The following is a 23,295-nucleotide window of genomic DNA, read 5'->3' as shown; positions in this document are numbered from 1 at the left end:
TTTTTTCTCAGTGCTTACCCATACCACATTTCACACTCAGGCATAAATAATTCAAGAAACAAAAGGCAGCCTGCCTGAAATAAGAGCTGCAGAAAGGGACACCAAGCACGCACGCAGGACCACCGGAACCAGAACCAGAACCACCAGAACCAGGAGGAGCAGGACGACCAGGAGGACCACCAGGACAACATCGCAGCAACCAGCCATGTCCTTGGACAGTGGTTTATACCTTCTGGCTGGGAAAGTATCTGACAAATGACAAATGCATTGGACTTAATTACAGCACGGCAATCTCTGCCACTGCCACTGCCAGTGCCCCATCACAGGACACAGGACACTGGCTGCCTCCTCCACGTGGCAGCAACAGGTTTTGGCATGTGGGCGGAGCATGGGGCGTGGAGTGGGCCACGTGTTGCATCCACCATGGGGTGCTGCCACTATATAGAAGGTATTCCGCTGGTGCACCAGCGACCAGGACCAGGACCAGTGACTAATTACAGCTTGTTAACAGCGGGGCCTACAAAAGGACGACACAAAAAAAGGACGAATGCAACGGGTCCGGCGATGCGAGTAATTACGGAAATTTGAGAACTCCAAACTGCAACTGGAAGTTGCAAGTAGCAACTGGAAGTGGCAGCCAACGGTGGCAGGCGGGGCGCCATTTCAGAGCTAGAAGCAAAAAGCCTGGCATGTCCTTGGAAATTGGCATTCGATTTCTACGGATTTGTTATGCAACAAGTGCACCTTAAAAAATAGTTTAGGGGATAGTTTTTATTTATTTTTTAGGGAAAAAGTGAAAAAAAATATACATTTATGAGAATTGATATTTATTTCTAAGTTTTTACAATTAATTTAAGTTTTTTATTGCTCTTATTTAAAAATTCTTTTAATTTTTAATATTTTTAGAAACTAATTTATATTTATTAGTTATTAAAATTATTTTCCAATATTGTATATCATTTCTCCCAGTGTAATAATAGGGTAAATGTGATTGGCAGGAAAATAGAAGGTATTGCAGCGGCGAAACTCAAAACCAAGTTTTTATATTAAAGGCCTTCAGTTAAAATCCAACCATTTACTTTGCGAGTTAATCAAAAGGCATAATTTAAATTTTGAAAAATTGTTTAAACAGCAAAGAATTTAAAGATTACAACTGTCAGTTCGTTAAAATTAAGCCAATTTTATAAAAAATTAAACAAACTAAGGGATTTCCAGCAATTTCTTTATGAACTATGATGGCACAGCGTCCTTGATCTTAGGAATAAAATAAAACGTAAAATATATAAAAAATATTTTAAAAAATATACTATATTATAAAATGATCATTATACATTTTTATTAAAAAAATATATCATCTTTAAGCCACTAAAATATTCCATTCCTTGAAAATGAAAATGGTTTATTGGCCAACCTGTTGACTTTGACTCTGGCTCGTGCGGTAATTGTGTTTCCTCGTTTGGCTCCGCCTTCTTTGCCACTGCCGCCCACACTGACCACGCCTACTCCACTTAATGCCATATACCACCCCACCCCAGTTGCACCCACCATCGCCCCACCCACCCTACCGACATGCATATTTTGTGGCAGTGACTTTTGCAGTCGCAGCTGGAGCTACTGGTAAACAAAATGTATTCTAATTACGAGCCAGGAGGAGTCCTCGGTGTCCTTGGCCCGCTCGCTGAGCCATCAGGCCACCACTTTGCACCACTCTGCACCACTCGCCACTAGTGTGCACCACTCGCCATCAATTGGCATCATGCAGCTTATTTATTTACGACGCACTTTTGTGCCACTCCAGTTCAGTTGCATGTGTTCTGTCCAGGGTCCTTTTTTTCCCCTCCCCTCCTCTTCTCCCTTCTCCCTTTCTGTAATAGGTTTTGTTTTTAAGATTTAATTGAAGTTTTGTTTCAATAGAAATCTTTGTTTTAGATTTTAATTTAAAAACTATACAAGTCTCTTGAAATCTCCTTGTTTTTATACATTTTTTCACCAACGTGGTTGAAACTATCTTCAACAACAGAATATTTAAAGAGGGAAATAACAGATTTTTTTAATAAATATTTTAATAATTAATAGATTTAATAGATTAATAGATTTTAAATTAATAAACTACGCAGTCTTTAGAAACCTCCTAATTTTTTAAGGTTTTTTTTCACCAACGTTGTTAAAACTATCATTTTTGTTGTTGCATATTTTTTTAAAAGGCACTAACTAAAAAAAAAGATGCCTAGCTAAAAATAATCGTTTAAAAAAACGCTCATAATAATATATTTAAATATAAAGCAAAATTAACCTAAAAAAAAAGAAAACGTGAGATAAAGTGTCATCAATTTTTGCACCTGTCTTTGACATTGCCGATTTTCCGGCTTGCGAACCGAAATGTTCGTCCTGCTGCCCTGCTTTCCTTTTCCTTTAGAGCCAACCTCTTTATGTCCTTTGCACATTACTTTGGTTTAATGCAGTTTCCCAAAAAACACAACAAAAAACCCCGAAATCGACGAAGGATTATCGGGGAGAAGAAGGGCTTTTTTTTTGGCAAAAAAAAGTGGAAGATCCCAAGGGGATGTAAGGGTTTTTATTTCTTTTTTTTTTGTAGCTGAAGGTGCTTGTGGAGTGCATGTTGGATTTTTTACGACAACCAGGGGTGTGTGTGTGTGTGTCATAAAAAAAAAATAAAGATGAGATGCGGATGCGGATGCAGGCTTGGCTTTTTTCAAGGCGATTTTGTTTGACAATTTCTTGCTGATGATTTTGTATTTTTATTTATTTTTATGTGTTATTTAAGGGACTCGTGAATTTGCTCAATAAAAATTCAACTTTCCTGCCACTTAAACACATTCTACAAACACACACTCGTTTTCTGTTTGGCCAACGCGGCGTATACGCAATGCCTAGATGGCCGGGGCTCGCTGAAAAGTATGCTATAAATTTCAAAAATTCCCCCAACACCGCACACACACACGCACACGCCTTGTAATTATGGGCCACGCCTCTTCCGCTGCTACTGCCAGCGCCAAAAAACAGAAAATACAAATTCGCGAATAATCGAGAGGGCGTTGTGGGCGTGGCTGGTATCGTTTTGATCAAAAATGAGTTAAATTCCACTTTTCAGGCAATGGCAGGATATGCAAATATGCGTTGTGCCCTCCAGGGAGGAGGGGTGTGTGTGGTTTCTGCAGAAATGCGACCGCTGGAGGACATTAAAATCAATAGAGAATAGAGTTATTAAAGAATATTATTCAACAGATTGCTGTTCAACAAAAAAAAAAATTATTCAATTCCACTATTTACATAAAAAATATGAAACCAAAAATCAGAGATTCAATTCCAATTAAATATTTAATAAAAGAGCTAACAATTGATATTAATCAGATGTTAATCGGATAATAATTAGTACGCAGGGCAAATAAATACTTTTGTCTGTTTAAAAATGCCCATTTATTAAAAGTGACATTTAATTAAGTTACAAAAGCCCCTCTATTAAAAACCAAAAAACAAACAGAGATTTTCAATAATTGTATTGTTTGCCAAAAGAACACAAAAATCACTTAAATTTCTGAACAAAAGCCAAGGCCAAAAGCCAGAGGGCAAAGGGCAGGGCTGAGGCGTTGGGCATTGGGGTCAAGGCTATATAGATCCATGAGTCCCCCATCCCTCCAAAAGAGCCCCCTTGAACAGTTTCTATATAAAAAGTGCGTAACAAAACGCAAAATGCTTCTTAATTTCCTGCCAATGATTTTTTTTTGGCGGGTCTGCTGGGCCAGGACCTAGAGAGTCCTGTGGCCACCTGATGGCCTGGCAATTATCCTGTCCCATTTTCGGGGGGTCCATTTTTCTGTTTTTTTTTCTGGCCAAAAAGCAAAAACAAGCCAAGGAAAACGAAGAAAAACAATTAACATTCCCCCTTCATTAGCATGAAAAATTAAGCTACAACCGGTTCTACAAAAATTCCAAAAAATATATATTTATCAAAGAAAATAATAGTTAACTAAAAGTATATATTTTTATATTTAATTTCAATGCTTTAAAAATTTCTAAACACTCTAAAAGTCATTAAAATCAAATCAGTTTAGCGAAAATTACTTTTTTATAAAAAAGATAAAGATTAAATACCAAAAAATATATATTATCCAAGACTACATTCTCTTTTATTTTTTAAATAGTTTTCTCCCGGTGTAGAGCCATGTAAACCCAAATAAAAAAAATAGGAAAAATGCCCAAAATACTAAAAGAAAAACGGAAGTCGGCACAGGAATTCAAGTCGCACTTGGAGGTCCCTCAATGACAATGCCATTGAATAGGTCCGGGCACGTACTTACATACCATGTACTGCTGCTTAAATGTGCTACCTGTACAGGTGGTTAATGGACACGGAAACAGAGGGGGAAAAAAGCATAGAACTCTGTGGGGTTAAAGCCATCAAAAGCACCAAAATGCGTGCGTGGCCACAAACGGTGGCTTAACATTTATTATGGACACTAACAATCCTCTCGAAAAGGACGAAAAAATATGTGTTTTATATAAAAAATAGGAAAAACCTCTCACCTATTTTATTCACTCGGATGTCCTTTTTTTGATCACATCACCTGTTCAAACATTTTAGCCATGATTGAGGACTTTATTGTGCGCATTTAAATAACGATTGGGAGGCTTAAAGGAGTACTTTGTATTCATTTAAAACTAAAAAATAAATCAAACTGGCACTAAGAGAAATTTGTGGTAATTTATTTACAGATTTTGTTTGAAGGAAAAAATATATTTTGCTCATTAATCTAGCAAATTATGGCAATTTTTGAAATATATTAATTGATGAGCCTGGAAAGTTGTTGTGGTTAAAAAAAATAAATGAAGGCTTAATTAAACTTTAAAATTAAATAAATGTAAAATAAAAATATTTTTTCTTTAATCAATATTTAATTTATTAAATTTTGTAATTTATTTATAGAAATAGAAGGAATAAATTTTATTTTTAAAATCCCTGTTAAAAGGGAGCTGTTGGGGGGTGGGGGGGGGGGGGGGGGGTTTAACTGAAAAGGGTAGTGGACAGAGAGGGGGGATTAAGAATTGGTCTGGGGAACAAATTAATTCCAAAATCCAATCGGAACGCAGCTCACGCACATAAAAAAGAGCTCACAAACAAAACAAATCGAAACAAAGCGAACTTGGGTAAACATAAAAAAGGCGCTTCAAGCGGGAATGCAGGGGGGGAAAAAGTTCTCCTTTTTTTGTGGGGGGGGGGGGGGGGGGGGTGGTGGATAGGGTATGCTACAACAACAACAACATAGGGTGGGAGATGCAAGTTCAAGGTCAGTCCCAGGGATAAAAAAATGGGGAGATAAAAGGACTTGTAGATACTTTCTTATAAAAAATACTTCCAAAAGATAAATTAAAAGCTTTTTTATACAAAAAAAATTAAATTAAAATATATTATATAAAAACTAAATTTTGAATTATATTTTAAACTTGAAAATAAATATTTTATAATTTTTTATGAGGCCTGAAACTAAAATTGTACATTTTTTAATAGATTCTAACTCTAAAATATAACTTTTCTCTTCTTAAAATATTTCTAAAAAGCTTAATAAATAAATAACATTTTTTTCTTACAAAAATATTCTAAAAATATCCTTTAATCCCCAACAGACAGGATACCCTGTCCTGTCGAATGTAAAAAATGAAACCGCGATAATGAAACACAAACTCTCGACTCAAAAGCCCAAAACTGAAACTGACAATCAAGTGAAATGTGCCACGATGCCCCAAAAAAAAGGTGGGGCGGGGGGCGGTATGTGTGTGCTGTTGTTGAAGGGGCGTGGCATTTCTAGAGACACCAAAAGCCGCAACAAATTGCTGAAGTGGAGGACGGCGGGCTAATAAATATACATATACGTACGTGTGTGATTGTGTGAGTGTTGCAGTCAAAACAGACAGGACAATTGAGGGACAGGACATGGGCATCGAGGAAGAAAGGATCCAAGGACGAGGTGCACAAGGACGAGAGCAATCAAATTTCCACCAAGGCAACATAACACATAAAAAGCCAAGTGTTTGATGTCCTTTGTCCATTGTTGGTCCTGTACGGCCTGTCCTTTTCTCCTTTTTCGTTTTGTTTTGTTTTGTCTCAGCAAGGTGGAGAGACAAGCATAACGACTCCTGTCCCACTCCCAAAGTTTCCCCAAAAAAATGTCTAGGACAAAAAAAATAAATGTTTATGCGGTTTAAATACGTGATTAGGATATTTTTAGAAAATTACAGAATTTTACAGAATTACAGAATAAAAATAAACAATAGTTATTAAAGTATTAAGATGCTATAATAATATTATTTTAATAAAATACAAAAACTTAAGTATAAAGTACCAAAATAATTTCAAAAAATGATGAGAAATGATGGGAAAACCGTAATAGTTGGGAATAAGGTAGAATATTTTTAAAACAACACTTTTTTTAAACATTGTAAACATTAAAGAAACTTTATATATTCTATAACTCAATCTATATAAATTAATTTATATAATATGTATAAAAACTAAAATATTTTTATGCTAACCTAATCACCAATTCCATAATTTTCTGTTCAAAAATCATAAGAACTTCCATGAAATTCAAAATACGTGATAATATCCTAGGCATAAACCCTTTTTTGGTAACCCATGGGTCATAGTTAAACTGGACACGTATGCCGAGAGCCTGAAGTGAAACCATTCTGCGTCGCAAAATACTTTATCACCCCCTCCTGTACGGACGACGCCCCTGCCACTGGCCACCAGCTCCTGCCACGTGCCCCTGCCACCTGCCACTCCGCCCCTTTGGACACCCATATGCAGGACAACCCACAAACACACACACACAGCCAGCAAAGCCCCCAGACGAGTGTTGTGCCATCAACTTTTGTTAACCCCCCTTCGAATCTGGACGCCCCTGGGCTGGGGGCCGGACTGGGGTTGGGGTGTCCGCTGCTTGTCATTTGCTGCTTCATATTTCTTCATTCCCATAATGAACACCAAAACAGAAGGCATAAACAACAACAAAAAAAATACAAAAAAAAATAATACAAAAGCGGTGGAATAAAAAATAAAAAGGCAAACAAAATAATATCATAAAAAAAACAAGAAGAGCGTGGCGAGTAACAAGTAAATTAATCGCAATGGCGAAAGTTATTCTTCACCCCCTTGTTGTGGAAATGAGAATTGGGAATACGAGATGGAGTGTCGAGGAGCGAAAACAACTATATTTGTTTTCAGAATAAATACATAAATAATCCCAGTCCTCAGTCCTCAGTCCCCAGTCCCAGATTGGATATGTTTTTTAACAAAGGTTTTAATATTAAATAGAGGTGTTTTTTATTAACTTAATCCATAGATTAAATGTCATATCATATATGAACAATATTAATATATATCTTTATAAAACTTAATCTTCAGAATTTATATAAAATACAAAAAATATATATTTTCCTTCCAAAGATCTTGAAATATATTTTTAAAACAATTTTTAAGAGATTCCTCTTTCAAAAGAGTGTTTTTAAAATATATTTTTGTGTTAAAAGACCCAGGAGACCCATAGCTCTAAAACTTCATAAACTTTTCATAAAGAATTTAATGTTCATATAAAAAATATAATACAATATAATTCCAATTTTAAATTACTAAATTCTTATATGGTTTATAAAGATAATACCTCAATAACCTTAAAAAGCAAAACAAAAATTAAATAAAAATGTAACTCTTCAAGTAAAACAATCTCCTTAACCTTAAGCAAGTTAAATGTAATTAATTTTCAACTTTTGGCCAAATGAAGTCAAGCTACCACAGCCAAGGTTAAGTCCCTAACGAAACTGGCTTTAATCATTGACTGCCGACTGAAATCTCTTGGCCCAAAACCATATTAACCGAAAACTCCCAGCCAAAGTACATTAAAATTGAATTAGTGGCCAGAATAGGCCGGGAAGAAGGGAAGAAGGGGTCACCAAGTCCAATACAACAGGAAGCGAGTTAGCCATATGTACTATATACACACTAAAGGATACAGGATACACGATGAAGGATAACACAGAGCCAGGAAAATAGACAAGTCACAGCCGGCTCGTAAATTCCATCTGTTGTTGCCCCGAAAAGTTGCCAAAAGCAAGGACAAGAGTTCATTACTCCTTGTTGATTATTTATTAAGTTGAGCCTTAAGTTTTTTTATTATAATTAATTAATAAATATTAAAAATTATTATTTTTATATATTTTTATATTATTATTATTTATTTAGAATAAATAAGCACTTATTTATACTTAGAAATCTATTTTCTTTAAAATATTACTCATACGCAGTGTGGTCTGTTTTTGAGTAATTTTTAGAAATCATTTTAAAAACATAAAACTGGGTTTAAATTTATTTATTTTATAGAATAATATTCTTAAATATCTAAACTAAGTAAATAAATATTTTCTTGAAATATTTTTTATGTTTTTATATTTAATCGAAGCTATTTAAGGTCCATCCCCTTGTTAATTGCAATCTGCTACATTTTGGCCGGAATTGAATCGCTTAACAGACAAAATCCAGAACAATCGCTTAAAGTTGGCCCAAAAAAAGTATATATTATATATATTTTGTTATACGTATATATTTTCTAGTTTGATATTTACTTTAGTCAAATTGCAGTTAGTTGGTTGCCAATGGCTAGGAAATTAAATTATAGCACGCAATTTGGCCCAAAAACAAACAGGCGAGGCAAATTCGGCCAAGACTGGATGAGAGAGAAGTCGATAAATTCAATTACCTGCCAGGATATATATACAAGAAATAAAATATATATATATACTTGTGGGCACTGCCCGAGGTTTATTCTAAATTAATTTTCAAGTGGCCAGAAAACGGTCGAACAAAGCCGGTCCGAGAGACAAAAACCGCCAAAAAAAGGGACAAAAAAATCAAAGTCAAGTCGAAAATGATTTCAAGTGCCGAGTTCCAAGGATGTGCCAGATATCCTGAGGAAAAAGTCCAGTGGGCAAAAGCCCGAAGGAAGAACTCACAGGATAAAGACGGAGACAGAGAGTGAGATGGCCAGAACATAGCTGACAATTTAATTTGTGAGCCAGGCCGTTCTAAGTGAAATACGTCAAAAAGGACTCCCGGGTCCGGGCTATTATCCTAGGAGAGGGCGAGCAGAGTGTCCGAGCGTAACAGATATGGGGGATTTGGCTTGGCGGACCATTTGCCAATCCCGGCAAGTCAAGCACCCAATTTTAGGCCAAAAGGGTATCGAGTCGCCCTCAACGAGTCCACAAACAGGCCCCAAAAAGTAGGCAACACGAATGAGGAGTTTAATTGGAAAATGATTTTAAATTACACTTGAAGAAAATACACAATATTTTATATATTAAATATATTTTCTTAATTATATTATAAATATTAATATAGATATTAAATATAATTATATATTTATTTGTTGCTATAATTCTTATTAAAAATAAAATTTATATTTTTTTTATTTCTTAAACTATTTCTTTCAGTGCATCTTTAGGCAACGAAATGTTTAATTGGAAATTGACTTCAAAACCCAGGACCCAAGGACCTTAGTACCGTTAGGTGTTTCAAGTCAAGAGCCATGGGCATCAGGACTCTCGGAAAGAAAGAAAGCTTGTTGCCCTTCTCCACTTTTCCGGAGAGAGACAGCAAATTATCCGGTTTCCTGCTGACGGGTAAACTGAACCGGAAAAAAAACGTACGCCAGGACGAAGGACGCAGGACGATGAGGTGGCAGTGCAAAGGCTGTGATGGAAGTGTGGTAATGGAACCCATTGAGTGGCATCCGTAAGCCGCAACAAAAGCGGACAGCCACTGCGTCTCCGTCATCATTGTCGCTCTCGTTTGTGTTTGCTTTTCCAGCACCCGGAGTGTCCTGCGAGTCCTTGGAGTTGTAATTACCCCATAGATATCGACAGGTGGGTCTTCAGGTGCGACCTTGCTGCGTAATGGAGTACCAGGAGTCTGACAATAGACATATATCCTATGTAGAATCTATAATATTTATTTGTATTCATTAATCGCGTTAAATGAATCCTTAAACCGTACACCTGTTTATGGCAGACCCCATTCACCCTACACCACTTTTTATGTGCATTTCACACCCAATTAGTCTGATAAGGCCAAAAGGTACGTGAACTATTAACCCATGACCCTTGTGATTCCGTCTCACGCCATTTAATCCCGTAACCCTTCTCCAAATCTCCCTCTCGAGTTCAACGCGGGGCAATAACGGGGCGCCGATGATTATGATGATGTGCTTTTGGGCGGAAGGGCGCTGTTGGTGGGGGGTTGGGGGGCGGCTGGGTCATGTGAGGACGAAAAAGGACGACTCCTTCTCACCATTACCACAAAATCAGTCGCTCTGGTACCGTTAACCATTTCTGACGTTTTGATTTATAAATTCTCCAACGCCATCTTCAAAAAAGTCGAACGGTTTTTTTATACACTGAAAAAAATAGGATTTGATTTGATTTATGTTGAATAATATATTAAATATTCAAGTACACTTATTATTTTTAATTTGGTAATTTTTTGGAGTATTATATTTAATTTTCATTCACATTTTTCTCAGTGCACGGTTGCTAGTACCGTTCTTTTGTGCTTCTTAGTCCTTCGTTCTCATTTTTCTCAAAGTGAAATTTACGTTTGATCCCCAAGTGAAAGGAAGACAGGGAATCGCACGGGAAACTGGGCAAAAGGAAGAAGAAAGAAAAGGAAGAGTGAGGAAGACTGCCAAAATTGCTCCTTGAGACCCCCCGGAGACTGGGAGAACAACAAAGAGAGGCTGTGCGAAACAAAGACGGATAGATGTGGAGTCGGAAGAAGAGTTCAAGCAACGCCTCTCACGGTTCGATGCCATTAAACGTTATTAAACACTGGAGAGGGTGTGTGCGTGTTTGGGCATGCACTTGCAATTATGCAGGAGTGAGGGGGAGCTGCCCACCTTTGGACTGCCCACCTTTGGACTGCCCACCTTATGCTCCACATTCCAACTAACAATTAAGGTTAATTCATTTGAATTTAATTACTTTATTTAATTGAAAGAGTATTTTTTTCTTAAATTTCTCTTTAATTTAATAATATTTTATTAGAAAAATATATCCTGCAAAATAACGATTCTTTGTGGTGCAACTCCACTCAATCAAGCCACAATTTCCAGTATTTTGATTAAACGTTTCGCTTTAATTGCTCCATCATTGTGGCATAGGTGGGGAGGGGCGGGTGAGGTGCGGGGGTAGACATGCCCCCTATGGCGACACGAACTCGCCGCGACCATTGAACTTTGGCTTGCCACAAAAAAGCGATGATGACTACGACTATATGGCTATAATTATGACAACGATTAATGGCCAGAAGATATGAGCTTATCCTTTATTGATTAAATAAAAAAAAATTTATTAAAAAATGTAATTTTCAGTGTAAAATGAAGAACTCAGAGGCATTTTTGCAGGCACTTCAGCAGCATCAACGGGTTAAGCCTGTTCTGGAGAGAGTTCTTAACAAGTACATACATACATACATACATGTTTATATATTTACTTTCCAGATCCTCTGGAATTCACACGATATCAGCACTGGAATATAAAACCATAAACCACTGGACTGATTACCCTTCTTATCGCGGGATAAGAGAGGAACCTCAGAACACAAAGGAAATACTTTAAAACTGCATATCCATTAATTTAAACAAGTCGACTATTGTATACCCTATACATCTAAACATAAGAAATCTTATTTAGGAGTTAATCCTTCTTAAAATAAAATCATCTTAAAACCAGAAGAATCCTACCTTTTTTTGATAAAATACAAAAAATAACTAACAAATCATATTAAAATATCTTTATACTCGATTCTAGAGTATTTTATTTTTATATTTTTGTATTTAAAGAACAATCCTATGTTTTTTAAATAAAATAAACCTAAGTAAACCTAACACTAAACTAAATAATACTAAAAATATAACCAACAATAATATAGTTGGTAAACCCCCTAAGTTAATCTAGTTTTTTAAACTTTTCTACCTTTAATAATAATAATAATAATAATAATATAACTAATAATCATAATTATTATAATAAAAATAAAGCTAATAATAATATCTAACATATCACATTACAAAACAACTATACCCTAGATTGTAGGGTATTATCATGCAGAAATTACATATGTACATACATACAAACATACATATGTATATAGGTACATACATAGGTATTTAAAGAAAGCACTCGTCGCAGAAGCAAAACAATAGCAATCGACGCTCCAGCTGCTCTCGAACAACATCTTCGGATTCAGATTCTGGAAACCCAGCAGGCCCAGCCCAACAGATCTCCACAGATCGTAAGATGCCACGTCCCATGCTCCTAATCCATGGCGGAGCCGGTGATATATCCGATTCCCGTATCGCCGGAAAGTTCCAGGGCATCAAGCAGTCCCTGCGCTGTGCCTGGCGGCTCCTGAATCCGGAGGACGGCGCCACCGGATGCGCCCTGGACGCCGTGGAGGCGGCGGTGCGCAGCATGGAGTTGGACGAGAACTTCAACGCCGGCTATGGCTCGTGCCTGAACACCAACGGCGAGGTCGAGATGGAGGCCAGCCTGATGGAGGGCAAGGATCTGCGCGCCGGATGCATAACCCTGCTGCGGGATGTGATGCATCCGATCACGGTGGCCCGGCGGCTGATAGAGAAGAAGAGGCACACGTTCCTTGGCGGCGAAGCGGCCCTGGATCTGGCCCTGTCCACGGGCAGCGAGCGGCTGCCACCAAACGCCCTGGTCACCGAGGGTGCCCGCTTCACGCTCCAGCAGTTCCAGGAGCAGGTGGCCCAGGGAAAGGATCCGTTCTTTGCGCGCACGGAACTGGCCGAGGAGAAGCCCACAAGCAATCCCCTTAAGACGGATCCCAGTGGCGAGACCGTGGGCGCCGTCGCCATTAACTCCGAGGGCCACATCGTGGTTGGTACTTCGACGGGCGGCATCACCGGCAAGTGGCCAGGACGGATAGGCGACACGCCCATCCTGGGCAGCGGCACATATGCGGACAACCTGCGGGGCGGCGTCTCCACCACTGGCCACGGGGAGACAATAATGCGCTACAACCTGGCGCAGCGCATCCTGGCCGCCATGGACTGCAAAGGTCTGTCGCCGCAGGCGGCCGCCGACGAGGAGTGCCGCGAGATGACCCGCCGGGTGGGCGGCACCGGAGGCGCTATCGTTGTGGCTCCCAACGGAGAGATCGGCATCAGCTTCACATCGCGGCGCATGGCGTGGGGCTATGTGAAGAACGACACCATCTTCTACGGGATAGAGGGTCAAGTGGTCCACCAGGAGCCATTCATCCAGTAGATCCTCCTCCTATACCCCCAGCCTCCTGTCGAAATTCCAGTAATGTCACTATGTTCTTGCAGATTTATTTACATTCTCGACCCAAAAATAAATATATATATAAGCTCTGAAATATCTACATACAATATATGTATATTGCTCATAAACTTCAACAACAATAAATTAAGTAACTACTAAAGTATTAAATATGGTTTAAAAAACAGAGTTGTAAAAAAAGAGAGCTAAAGAATTTGTTCGTTTAAAGAGAAGCTACTTGCTATTTACAAAAATCAGAAGCCCTAAAACTTAATTATTAACTTATGAACTTAAGAACTACTTTGTTTCTACCTATTATTCATATTGCATGGCAATTTACAATATTATAAAGCTGTTTGAAGAGAAGTTCTTAACTAGAAGACTGTTTCTTGTAACCAGATCTGGGATTGGCAACCAGACTGCGGCATAGACGGAAACAGAATCCTCCTGCACTGATAAGCAAAGACATGTGGAGCTTGTTATGGCTAGCAGAACACGAGAGTGACTCATATTGCCCTGATTTCTCGGTACAGATATATAGAAAGATATATAGATACAACATCTATAGATCTAAATAAGAAAGATATAGAGAAATAGAAAGAGAATGGGATTCCAAGGGCCATACTTTCGTGATGAAACATAAAAAGAACACATCTCTTTTGGCCTGAGCCAATCCCTGACTTGTTGAATCTCAGAAAGGAATCTTCAGGGAGATCAGCTGCCGGCAACCTTCGGGGTCACGTTCTTCTGCGACTCGTGGGCCTCCGTCAGTCCATAGCAGTGCTTAGCGGATGGATCCCGGTACTGGTTCTCGTGCTGCACCGAGTGCGAGTTTGTCCGGCACTTGACCAGGCACAGCTCAAAGTGATCGGCCACCTTGGTGAATATGTATTTGGGCGAGTTGGCCGAGCGTAGTACCTGTTCCAGCAGAGGCTGCTTTTCGGGATGCAGGCAACAGGAGACGCAGTACTCATAAATGGCGCAGCAGTGGGTGGTGGTATTGCAGGAACGGCAGCTATAGTAGGCAATGCCGGGCAACTCGGTATTGCAGCATCCGCTCGGCAGGAGCTCCTCGCGTCGGCACACGAATCCCCTCTCGTCGGCCAGCAGCTGACGCCCTTGGACAGAGTTGCGGCAGTGCGCCTCCGGGTCGGCGCGAGTTCGATTCAGATGCTCTTCCGGCTGTAGCAGCTGTTGGGTCCACAACAAAGGACGCGTGCGTACCACATCCTCGTCCTGGTGCTGTCCTCTAAAGCCGTCCTAACAAAAATTATGGTTACATCAACCAAGATAGCTCCACCAATCTCCCGGGTGTTACTTACTCGAATGTATAGGAATATGTCGAGGGCCACCATCATCACGGTGCAGGCCGTCACGAATATGATGGCATAGACCAGCGCGAATACCATGCGGCGTCTGGAGAGCCACATTCTGGCCACCAGGAGCTAGCGCTCCATCATAGCCCCGTGTACCTGAAATTTAGCTGGGAAACTGGCATTTTGGTTACCGTAGAATCGAACATGGATACGTGCAGCTCTCCCGGTCCATTAAACAACAGCTTTTCCCAATCTTTAAGTCTTTAATCTTTTAAATAATCTCTTGTAACGATGAAAATTCGTAATATTCCTTTTGTTTTGCTGCAGGTTTTAGTGGTGACACTCGGTCTAGTTATCGACTTATCGAAATTGGGATGGAACTTCTGCGCAATTTCTTTTCAAGTTATTAAATATTTCAAAATTGCTTTTATATGTATTTAAAATCTTAAAAAACATTAACAATTATTTTTAGTTATATTTATAAAAACTGTATTCTAGTATTCTATTTTTAACACAATTTTAGGAAATTACTTTAAAAAGTACGCAAACAATATCCTGTAAAACAATAAAATAACACAATTTATCCCCGCAGAGGTTTTTACAGGTACTGCTTGCCCTCTTGGAAGCAACACTTTGGTTTGCACATTAAAATTATTCCATCTCTTCGTCCTGGTCCGTATCCTCAAGAGCTTCCACTTCGTACTCCTCTGTCTCCTTTTCCTCCTCGGCCAGTTTACGGAGCACCCTCTGACGCGTCTCCTCGTCCTCGACCAGGAGGTTCGGGTGCAAATAGCTCTTGTTTCCGCAACCCAGGACCGGACATCGGATGCTAATGTTCTCCTTAATGATTTTCAGGACAGACTCGCGGTCGTAGACATGACCGCACTTCGTGTTCCGCACGGGATTCATCATCACCGCCTTCGACCAGGGGTCGTATATGGAGAATACGTCGCTGTTGCCCTGGATCTGAATATCGTCATCGTCATCCGGATTCGTAGACGCATTCGTATCCTTTTCACTTCCGGTGGATGTTCGCGGGTTATTTAGGTTGGACGCCACCTCTATTGCTTGCTTAATGTTCTTGTAGACGTGCATGTTCTTCACGTTAATCCTGCTTTTCACCACGGCTTCTTTGCGCTCTTTCCAGCCGCTCCTCCACTCCTGGTAGTCGGGGAGCTCCTCTTTCGCCCGATCTAGTGCGGTCTGCATGGCCTGGTGAGAGTTCCTTATCCGGATCAAGGATTCCGCGTATTCCACACGCCTTCGAGTGCTGGTTTCATGAAGTTTTTTGATCTGAGCCTCATACTCACTGGGAGTTCCTGAAAAAAGTTAATTTTCCAAACATTAATAGCAAGTAATAACCAGAGCATCAGCTCACCTTCGGCCAGATCCTTAAAGAGCTGGGTGTTTTCTGGTAAAGAACCAAGTACAGTGTCTATCTGTTGGATCACCTCCATAGTAAAAAGGTTAAATTAGCTTCGTAAATTTAAGTTTTAAAACAAAATGCTTGGCCTGAAGTTCAAACCAGTAGTTCGATAGGCGCGCTAAAATAGTGATGGGCAAACGGCGATATAATTTGTTTTTAAAATATTTATAATTTATAATTAATATTTATTTATATTATAATTTATTAATGGGGAGTTGAAGCATTTTAACTTATTCATTTAGCACTACGTAGTTTTCTCAAAAAATTATTTACAACAATTATTTTCTACGTTAAAAATGATATTATGCGAAACTAAGAGTTCAATATATTCTGTTTTGTGATTATTATATATAACAGGTTTTCTTCTTGATATATTCTTATGTACTTAGATATATTCTTTTTAAACCGTGTATATTATTATTAAGAACGAAAATATATACATATTTTATCCGATATTTTGGCAAATATTTATACGATATAAATTCTTATTCTAATAGTATCGATAAACTGATACTCTGATATATTATCAACAACCCTATTGACGAGCGGCCAACTCTGCAGCCGGACAGGCAGACAGACTTCCAGCGCCAACGCGACCGCCACCAGTTGCACAAGGTTCAGCTCAGAGTGCTCCCCCACCCCCCCACAGATCCCACAGAGAAAGATGCAGAAGCTGCTGCTGGTGCTCCTCCTGCTGCCCGGCGTGGCGCTGGGATTACTGGAGGGTCTTTACTGCGGCAAGGAGAACTGCTACGATGTCCTGGGCATGACTCGTGAGTCCTCCAAGTCGGAGATCGGCAAGGCCTACCGACAGCTGGCCCGGAAATACCATCCCGATTTACATCGCGGCGCCGAGGCGAAGGCGGCTGCCGAGATCCAGTTCAAGCTGGTGGCCACTGCGTACGAGATCCTGCGCGATGAGGAGTCTCGAACGGACTACGACTACATGCTGGACAACCCGGATGCGTACTATGCTCACTACTACCGCTACTACAGGCGCCGCGTGGCTCCCAAGGTGGATGTGCGCGTGGTGATCGTGGTGGTGTTGACTATTGTCTCGGTGATCCAGTACTACTCCGGCTGGCAGCGCTACGACTCGGCCATTAAATACTTTGCGACGGTGCCAAAGTATCGGAACCAGGCCCTGGACATCGCCCGGGACGAGATCCAGGAGCGGATCCAGAAGAAGGGAAAGAACAAAATGTCGAAGGTGGATCAGCGCGAGGAGCTGGAGCGGATTGTGCGGCGAGTGATCGCCGAGAAGATGGACGTGAAGGGTGGCTACGCCAAGCCGACGCTGTGGGACGTGCTCTGGGTGCAGTTGCTCATCTGCCCGTACACCCTGCTGTCGTTTATAGCGTGGCATGCCCAGTGGTTCTGGCGCTACACGGTGATGAAGCAGCCCTATGGCCGGGAACAGAAGCTCTATCTGATCCGTCGGCATTTGGGAATGGGACAGCATCAGTTTGAGGCGCAGGAGGAGAAACAGCTGGAGGAGTACCTGCATCTGGAGCTGTGGAAGCGGGAGAACTTTGCCGCCTGGAAGGCCGAGCAGGACGAGGAGATGAAGAAGAAGTTGGCCGAGAATCCGCGCTACAAGGCCTACCGTCGCTACATGAAGAACCACGGCCCTGGCCGCATCACCTTCGAGGATTAGACGTCCTACTCCACCCCCGTACCATTTAAAGATTTTGATGAATTTGATTTTTTTTTTGTTTCCATCCCGAACCCTCACCCGACCCGAAGAAGCGTTGACCTCGCCGTAGTTCTCCCAGCTCCAGTTAGTTGTCCGGTTCGGCAAAACCGGTTCGAGAACGTGGCCACAGAATCGAAGAAGCCGGTGGCCGATGGCTGGTGCCCAGTACAGTGGCCACCGGCTACGACGCACTCACCCTAGAACAATTGCCCGTCCCCCCCCAGTTCCATATATAAGAGAGAGAAACTTGATACTTGACTAACCCGAGCATCCAATAAACTAGCTAGAATTTAGAAGCGGCTGTCTTACTGGGTGTCCACTGTGCCCGCCGTTTGCACAGTTGTTCCGCATTTGCCGAAAACAATAATTTTTGGAATTCGTGGCAGAACTAAGACCGCTTTGGGCCATCTTTCCCGGCTCTTGTTTACACAGATTGCTTCGAGAAGAATGTATTTTTTTTTTGGAGAGTCTTGGGACGTGGTTATTATATAATTGTCTGCCAAACATAATATTGTAAAGTTTCTTTAAAAAAAAACCAATCATGTGGCAAAAAATATGAGCTAATGAAGCGTAAATCTGAATGTCTCAACTAGGTTGTAAAGTTTTCTTTAAGAATTTCTATATATATATATTTAAAAATAATACTATTAAATTTTCAATGTTAAAAAAATAAACTAAAACTTATGTTTTTTCTAAGGAATTTCAGAAATTCTAAGAATAATTAATAATTAAAAAGAAAATAAAACAATCTAGAGAGAATATTAGTCTCGGATCTTAAGAGATATATGTTTTATACAATATATATTTATATTTTAAATAGTTAATGACTAATCGCTAATTACAAGAGTATATATACATATTTACAAATTAAAAACTAAAACAGAAAAACAGAAAGATCCCTTCGATGGAAAATACAAAAAATTGACAAAACCACATTAATAGTTACTTATTGCATACGTTCTCAGTTTATTTATTTGTACACCTAATACAGTAGCGATAGACTTAAAGCTAGTTAGTTACTAACTGCCGGACTAACTGCCGGGTCTAGGGGTGGGTGGGGGTGGTTTAGTGACTCCAGGATGGACTGGCTAATACTCGGATAGCGGCAGCAGACGGCACTCGTACTAGTCGATCAGATACTTGGCATCGTCGACAAACTCCCCGCCGTCCAGCAGATCGCCCACGCCCTGATACCCGTCCACGTCAACGAAATCCGCACCCGGATACGACGAACGATGATGCTCCAGCACTGGCTGGCCGTTCTGATGGTCGCTCGCCTCGCAGTTCTCGGCATCCTCCTCGCGCGAGTCATCGGCTCCCGGGTCCTGGTCCTTGAACATGAAGTCATTGGTGACGATGCACTCCTCTAGGACCTTGCTCTGATCCCCCAGGACGACCGAGTCCAGGATGAAAGTCTCTTTGCGCCCGTTCGGACGCACATTGTTGGTGCTACCCAAGGTATTGCTCTTAGTCCCCGGCCCGGTTTCATCGGCCAGCGATCCGCCGTGCTGCGCCATGTGGGCCGCCAGATAGCTCTTCTTGGTGAAGCCCTTGACGCAGTGGGGGCACTGGAACTGCTTCTTGCCGGTGTGCGTGCGCCGGTGGACGGAGAGGACGTGGGCGTAGGCGAATCCCTTCTGGCACACCTCGCACACATACGGACGCTCCCCGGTGTGGATGCGTTCGTGCTTCTTGCTGCTGCCGAAGTCGGAGAAGCTGCGATCGCAGAACCGGCAGCTGTACGGCTTCTGGCCGGTGTGGACGCGCATGTGACGGCGTAGCTCCACGTTCGAAATGAACGCCTTCTGGCACACCTCGCACGGATACGGACGATCGTTGTTGTGCCGCCGCATATGGGCGTTTAGGGCGTGCTGGTACTTGTACGTGTTCCCGCACACATCACATATCTTTGGCGAGCGCTCGGTATGCCGGCGCTTCGTGGATGGCACGGCCGCAATGGAGGATCCGGGCTGGTAGTCGGCATACTTGACGGGAGTAACCCGACGGTAGGGTCGCTTCCGCGGTGTATTCGACGGCGGTGGGGCAGGCGGCTGGTCCAACGTCGGGCTGCCCACCAAGCTCTCCAGCTGCGTCTCGATCTCGTACAGGTGCTCCGGCGTGTGATCCTCGTCCCACGGCGGGAGCGCCAGCATCTTGTCCTCTTCTCCCTCGGAGCACGTTTTATCCCTCGATTCCTGTTTGACCAAATCGGTGGAGTCGAGGGACGCGTTGAGGGACAAAACGAGAGCTCCGGAAGAGTCCGGCAGTAGGCTGATGTCCCCGCCTTCGTCCTGGAAGGAGTACGGCGGCTCGTCGTCCACCGCCTGAATTACCTCCGTTAGGGTGGCGGCGCCACTGACGGAAGAGCCTGGCTCCAGGTCTAGTCCTACGCGCTCGATCTTCAGCGTCCGGGGCAGCCGCAGATGGTGCTGCTCCAAGTTCATTTTGAGCTGCCGCTCCTGACGCAGCACCTCCACAGCGGCGCACTTTTCGCGGAAGCGATAGGTTACCGTCAGCTCCATGTGGCATTGGCGGCAGATCTTGTCCGGCCAGGTGGTCAAGTTCTCCCCCAGCTGGAGGCTGGTGCAGCTCCGAATCTTGTCCACGATCCGCAGATGCGGTGGCTCAGTGTCGCGCCCATAGATCGAACAGGTATCCAGCGGCTCGTCCCTGAGGCAGACCAGACAGGCGGTGCCCGTGTCGACCAACCGCTGCTCCAGCTTTCCGGACATCCCTCTCAGCGGAATTTACACCTGGCGCTGAAGCTCTAGCAGGTCCAAAGCCAATTTTCACAAAAACACAAATTTCTGTTCTATTGGTCGCGCTAGGGATGGGCAAATATTCCGTGGCTGTTCCGTGGCCACTCACGCAAACTCAAAGACGCACGAAGTCACGAAAAGTCACTGTTTGCGCAAGATTCAAAAGCTCATTGCTTAGGATATATTTAATTTTTTGGCTTGATAAGTTTTATTTTTTTGTACAATGTGATGTTGCTTTTAAAGGAGTTGCAAATTCAATAGTTTTTACAAGTTGTGTTTGGTATAATTGTGACAGATGATACAAAAAGTTATGCTGCCTGTCAAATTAAACTAATCTAAGTGCCACAATATAAGAAAAAATAGTAATTAACATTTACTTCGTCCATTTCGGCATTAAGCTTTTGTTAAATTATTTATATTGCTTAATAAAACCGTGACTTCTTCTTAGTACTATCGAGACCCTGGGTTCCTAGGGCTGCAAAAACATCGACCTATCGATAAACTTATTCTAAAAACCTTTGCCATAAAATAAATAAAGGCAAGAATTCAATGGTTTATTAAATCCTAAAACTTTGTCTTTTATATTTAAGAAACTCGAAGCATTTTCATTCAAAATATATCGCCTACAACATATCGGAAAAGAGTTTCTTGCCAGAAGTGTGAGGAAAAAGTTGTTATCGATAACAATTGCCCGGATCGTTCTTGTCCAGTCCAGCTTGCTGATTTTCAAATTATTTTCACATTTTTTCCCGGCTGTTTGTGTTGCTTCATCCTAGTTTCTTTTGTCCTAACAATGGAGTCCAATCCTCTAGCAAAGATCAATATGATGATATTCGACTATTTCGCTGAATGGAAGAATCCGGAGAAAGGAGATTCAGCTCCGCTGCGCCCGCGACGCTGCGGCGAGATCATTCGGTACCACATTGATGGTTTTGCCGAAGGCGGCGACCTGAGCATTGCCACAAACGCTCAGTACTGGGAGAGCTTCTGCAACCGGCTGGGCTGTAAGTTGCGTCGCAACGAAGACCACCTCATGGAGGATCCGAAGCAGCGCGAGGACTTGATCGACCTCTCCAGGAAGGGCCTGATGCCGATAAAGGATACGATTAAGTTGCCGAGAGAGCGCTACGCTTTGAGACTCGAGCGCGCTCCGGTAGTCCGTTACGTGGTGACATCCATACTCAAGCAGGGCCTGAGCTACGGGCGTCCCGAGAAGTCCAAGAGGTCGCTCGTCTTGTCCCTGAACCTAGGCGCTAGCCTGGGACAGCCCGATGGACCGACTGAGCTGCGTCGCTACCGCCTCAAGCAGCTGTACGAGATTGTGAAGCGCCTGGTGGAGTGCTCCAACTGGCACATGCTGACTGCCGGAAATGCCCAGCCGGACACCGTCCTGGTGAACGTGGAGTCGCAGCGGTGCAGCCTGGAGCAGCGTCGGGCCCATGTCTGCCTGGTCAGTGGACCCGTTCTGGAGCCGGGCAACAAAACGGCCACCGACATGGACCTGGACACCTACTTGAAGTAAGTTTGCATTCCAATTGGACGAGAGGCTCCTCGGCTCTAACATTCTCCCTCTCTTTCTCTTTCGCGACAGCATGCGCTCCACTCACATGCGCCTGATGGCCCTGCACCGCAGCGGCCTGCGTCCGGCCGGCAGCTGCAGCCTGGACACCCTCATGCGCCGCCTGGGAGAGGCTGCCGTCATTGTGGACCTGTTCTCGGTCCGCCACGCCTCCGCGGCGTGCGTGGTGCGCAACGGCATGGGCAGCTCCAAGGGCGCCTCGTACATCCTGTACAACTCGGCCCGGGTGGAGACTCTGCTGCGCAGCTTCGACAGCCAGGTGGCTGCCGGTGTTTATGACCCCTTGCCGCCGCTGGAGGAGATTGATCTCAGCATTCTGGAGGACGAGGTAGGATTCCCAGGCACTCTGTACCATTTGATACTCAATCCCCTCTTCCAGATGGACTGGCAGCTGATCTTCTCGTGCCTGCTCACCTTCCCCGAGGTGCTGGAGACCACCATTGACCAGCTGGAGCAGGGCCATGTGGGCATCCACCTGCTCATCCGTTACCTGGAGAACTTGGCCACTGTGTTCAGCCGTTACTACCGTCAGAAGAAGGTGCTCGTACAGAAGCGCGACCAACTAGTCCCGATCCTGTACGCCAGGATCACTCTCGTCATGGCTGTGCGTCAGGTGATGAACCAGGCTCTGTCCCTTCTGGGAATCCTGCCCGTTGACTACGTTTAGGCATCCTTTAGGATCTAAAAAACAAAGAAGAGACAAGACTTCCATTAGACTAGGGCACTGCCCACAGAGAGGCTTTATCGGGGAGGCTGATCCTCTCCCTTAGCATTTAAATACAAACACATACATATATTTTTAGAGTGTACGCCTCGCGTACTCCTTGTAAGAAATCCCTCCATCGACGATAATCAAAGATGTTGTTTTTTGTTTTTTGAATAAAGACCTGTTTATTCACCTTAGTTGTGTGTTTGTGTGTGTTTTTTAAGTGGAAAGACACAAGTTACTGGAATACAGTGCTCCCCCACTAACTCTAGCTGCAGTTTAAATTCTAGTTGGTATCTAGGACTAGCCTAACTAAGTAAAGGACTACCGGTGACGGAGGACAGTATCTACATGGGGTGAGTGCAGCAAATGCCCTACAAGAACGTACATATATTTACGAATTGTATTCTCTTTCATTGGTCAACAGCTTGGG

At 42.5% G+C, this 23,295-nt stretch overlaps 6 protein-coding genes across 6 annotated transcripts; 3 read left to right on the top strand and 3 right to left on the bottom strand.

Annotated features, from left to right (window-relative positions):
- The first annotated feature begins 12,245 nt into the window (after positions 1-12,245).
- On the top strand, positions 12,246-13,746 carry LOC6504581 (probable isoaspartyl peptidase/L-asparaginase GA20639). Its single transcript, XM_001966552.4, has one exon. It carries the CDS (start codon positions 12,367-12,369, stop codon positions 13,363-13,365), a length of 999 nt encoding a protein of 332 aa, XP_001966588.2. The 5' UTR covers positions 12,246-12,366; the 3' UTR covers positions 13,366-13,746.
- On the bottom strand, positions 13,411-14,844 carry LOC6504917 (SREBP regulating gene protein). Its single transcript, XM_001966551.4, has 2 exons — positions 14,703-14,844; positions 13,411-14,640 (listed from the first exon to the last, which is right to left on the bottom strand). The coding sequence occupies exons 1-2, from the start codon at positions 14,808-14,810 to the stop codon at positions 14,095-14,097; spliced, it is 654 nt and encodes a 217-aa protein (XP_001966587.1). The 5' UTR covers positions 14,811-14,844; the 3' UTR covers positions 13,411-14,094.
- Positions 14,845-15,052: 208 nt separating this feature from the next.
- Positions 15,053-16,276, bottom strand: LOC6504916 (E3 SUMO-protein ligase NSE2). Its single transcript, XM_001966550.4, has 2 exons — positions 16,075-16,276; positions 15,053-16,015 (listed from the first exon to the last, which is right to left on the bottom strand). The coding sequence occupies exons 1-2, from the start codon at positions 16,151-16,153 to the stop codon at positions 15,348-15,350; spliced, it is 747 nt and encodes a 248-aa protein (XP_001966586.1). The 5' UTR covers positions 16,154-16,276; the 3' UTR covers positions 15,053-15,347.
- Positions 16,277-16,643: 367 nt separating this feature from the next.
- On the top strand, positions 16,644-18,111 carry LOC6504582 (dnaJ homolog subfamily C member 25 homolog). The gene has a single exon (XM_001966549.4). It carries the CDS (start codon positions 16,787-16,789, stop codon positions 17,777-17,779), a length of 993 nt encoding a protein of 330 aa, XP_001966585.1. The 5' UTR covers positions 16,644-16,786; the 3' UTR covers positions 17,780-18,111.
- LOC6504915 (zinc finger protein 626) lies at positions 17,819-20,874 on the bottom strand. The gene has a single exon (XM_001966548.4). It carries the CDS (start codon positions 20,548-20,550, stop codon positions 18,943-18,945), a length of 1,608 nt encoding a protein of 535 aa, XP_001966584.1. The 5' UTR covers positions 20,551-20,874; the 3' UTR covers positions 17,819-18,942.
- A 337-nt stretch (positions 20,875-21,211) lies between these two features.
- On the top strand, positions 21,212-23,057 carry LOC6504583. The gene is made up of 3 exons (XM_001966547.4): positions 21,212-22,095; positions 22,169-22,484; positions 22,536-23,057. The coding sequence occupies exons 1-3, from the start codon at positions 21,371-21,373 to the stop codon at positions 22,821-22,823; spliced, it is 1,329 nt and encodes a 442-aa protein (XP_001966583.1). The 5' UTR covers positions 21,212-21,370; the 3' UTR covers positions 22,824-23,057.
- The last annotated feature ends 238 nt before the right edge of the window (positions 23,058-23,295 follow it).

The sequence above is a fragment of the Drosophila ananassae genome, chromosome XL, assembly GCF_017639315.1.
Source record: "Drosophila ananassae strain 14024-0371.13 chromosome XL, ASM1763931v2, whole genome shotgun sequence".
Lineage (NCBI taxonomy): Eukaryota > Metazoa > Arthropoda > Insecta > Diptera > Drosophilidae > Drosophila > Drosophila ananassae.
This window is presented reverse-complemented; position numbering and strand designations above follow the sequence as displayed.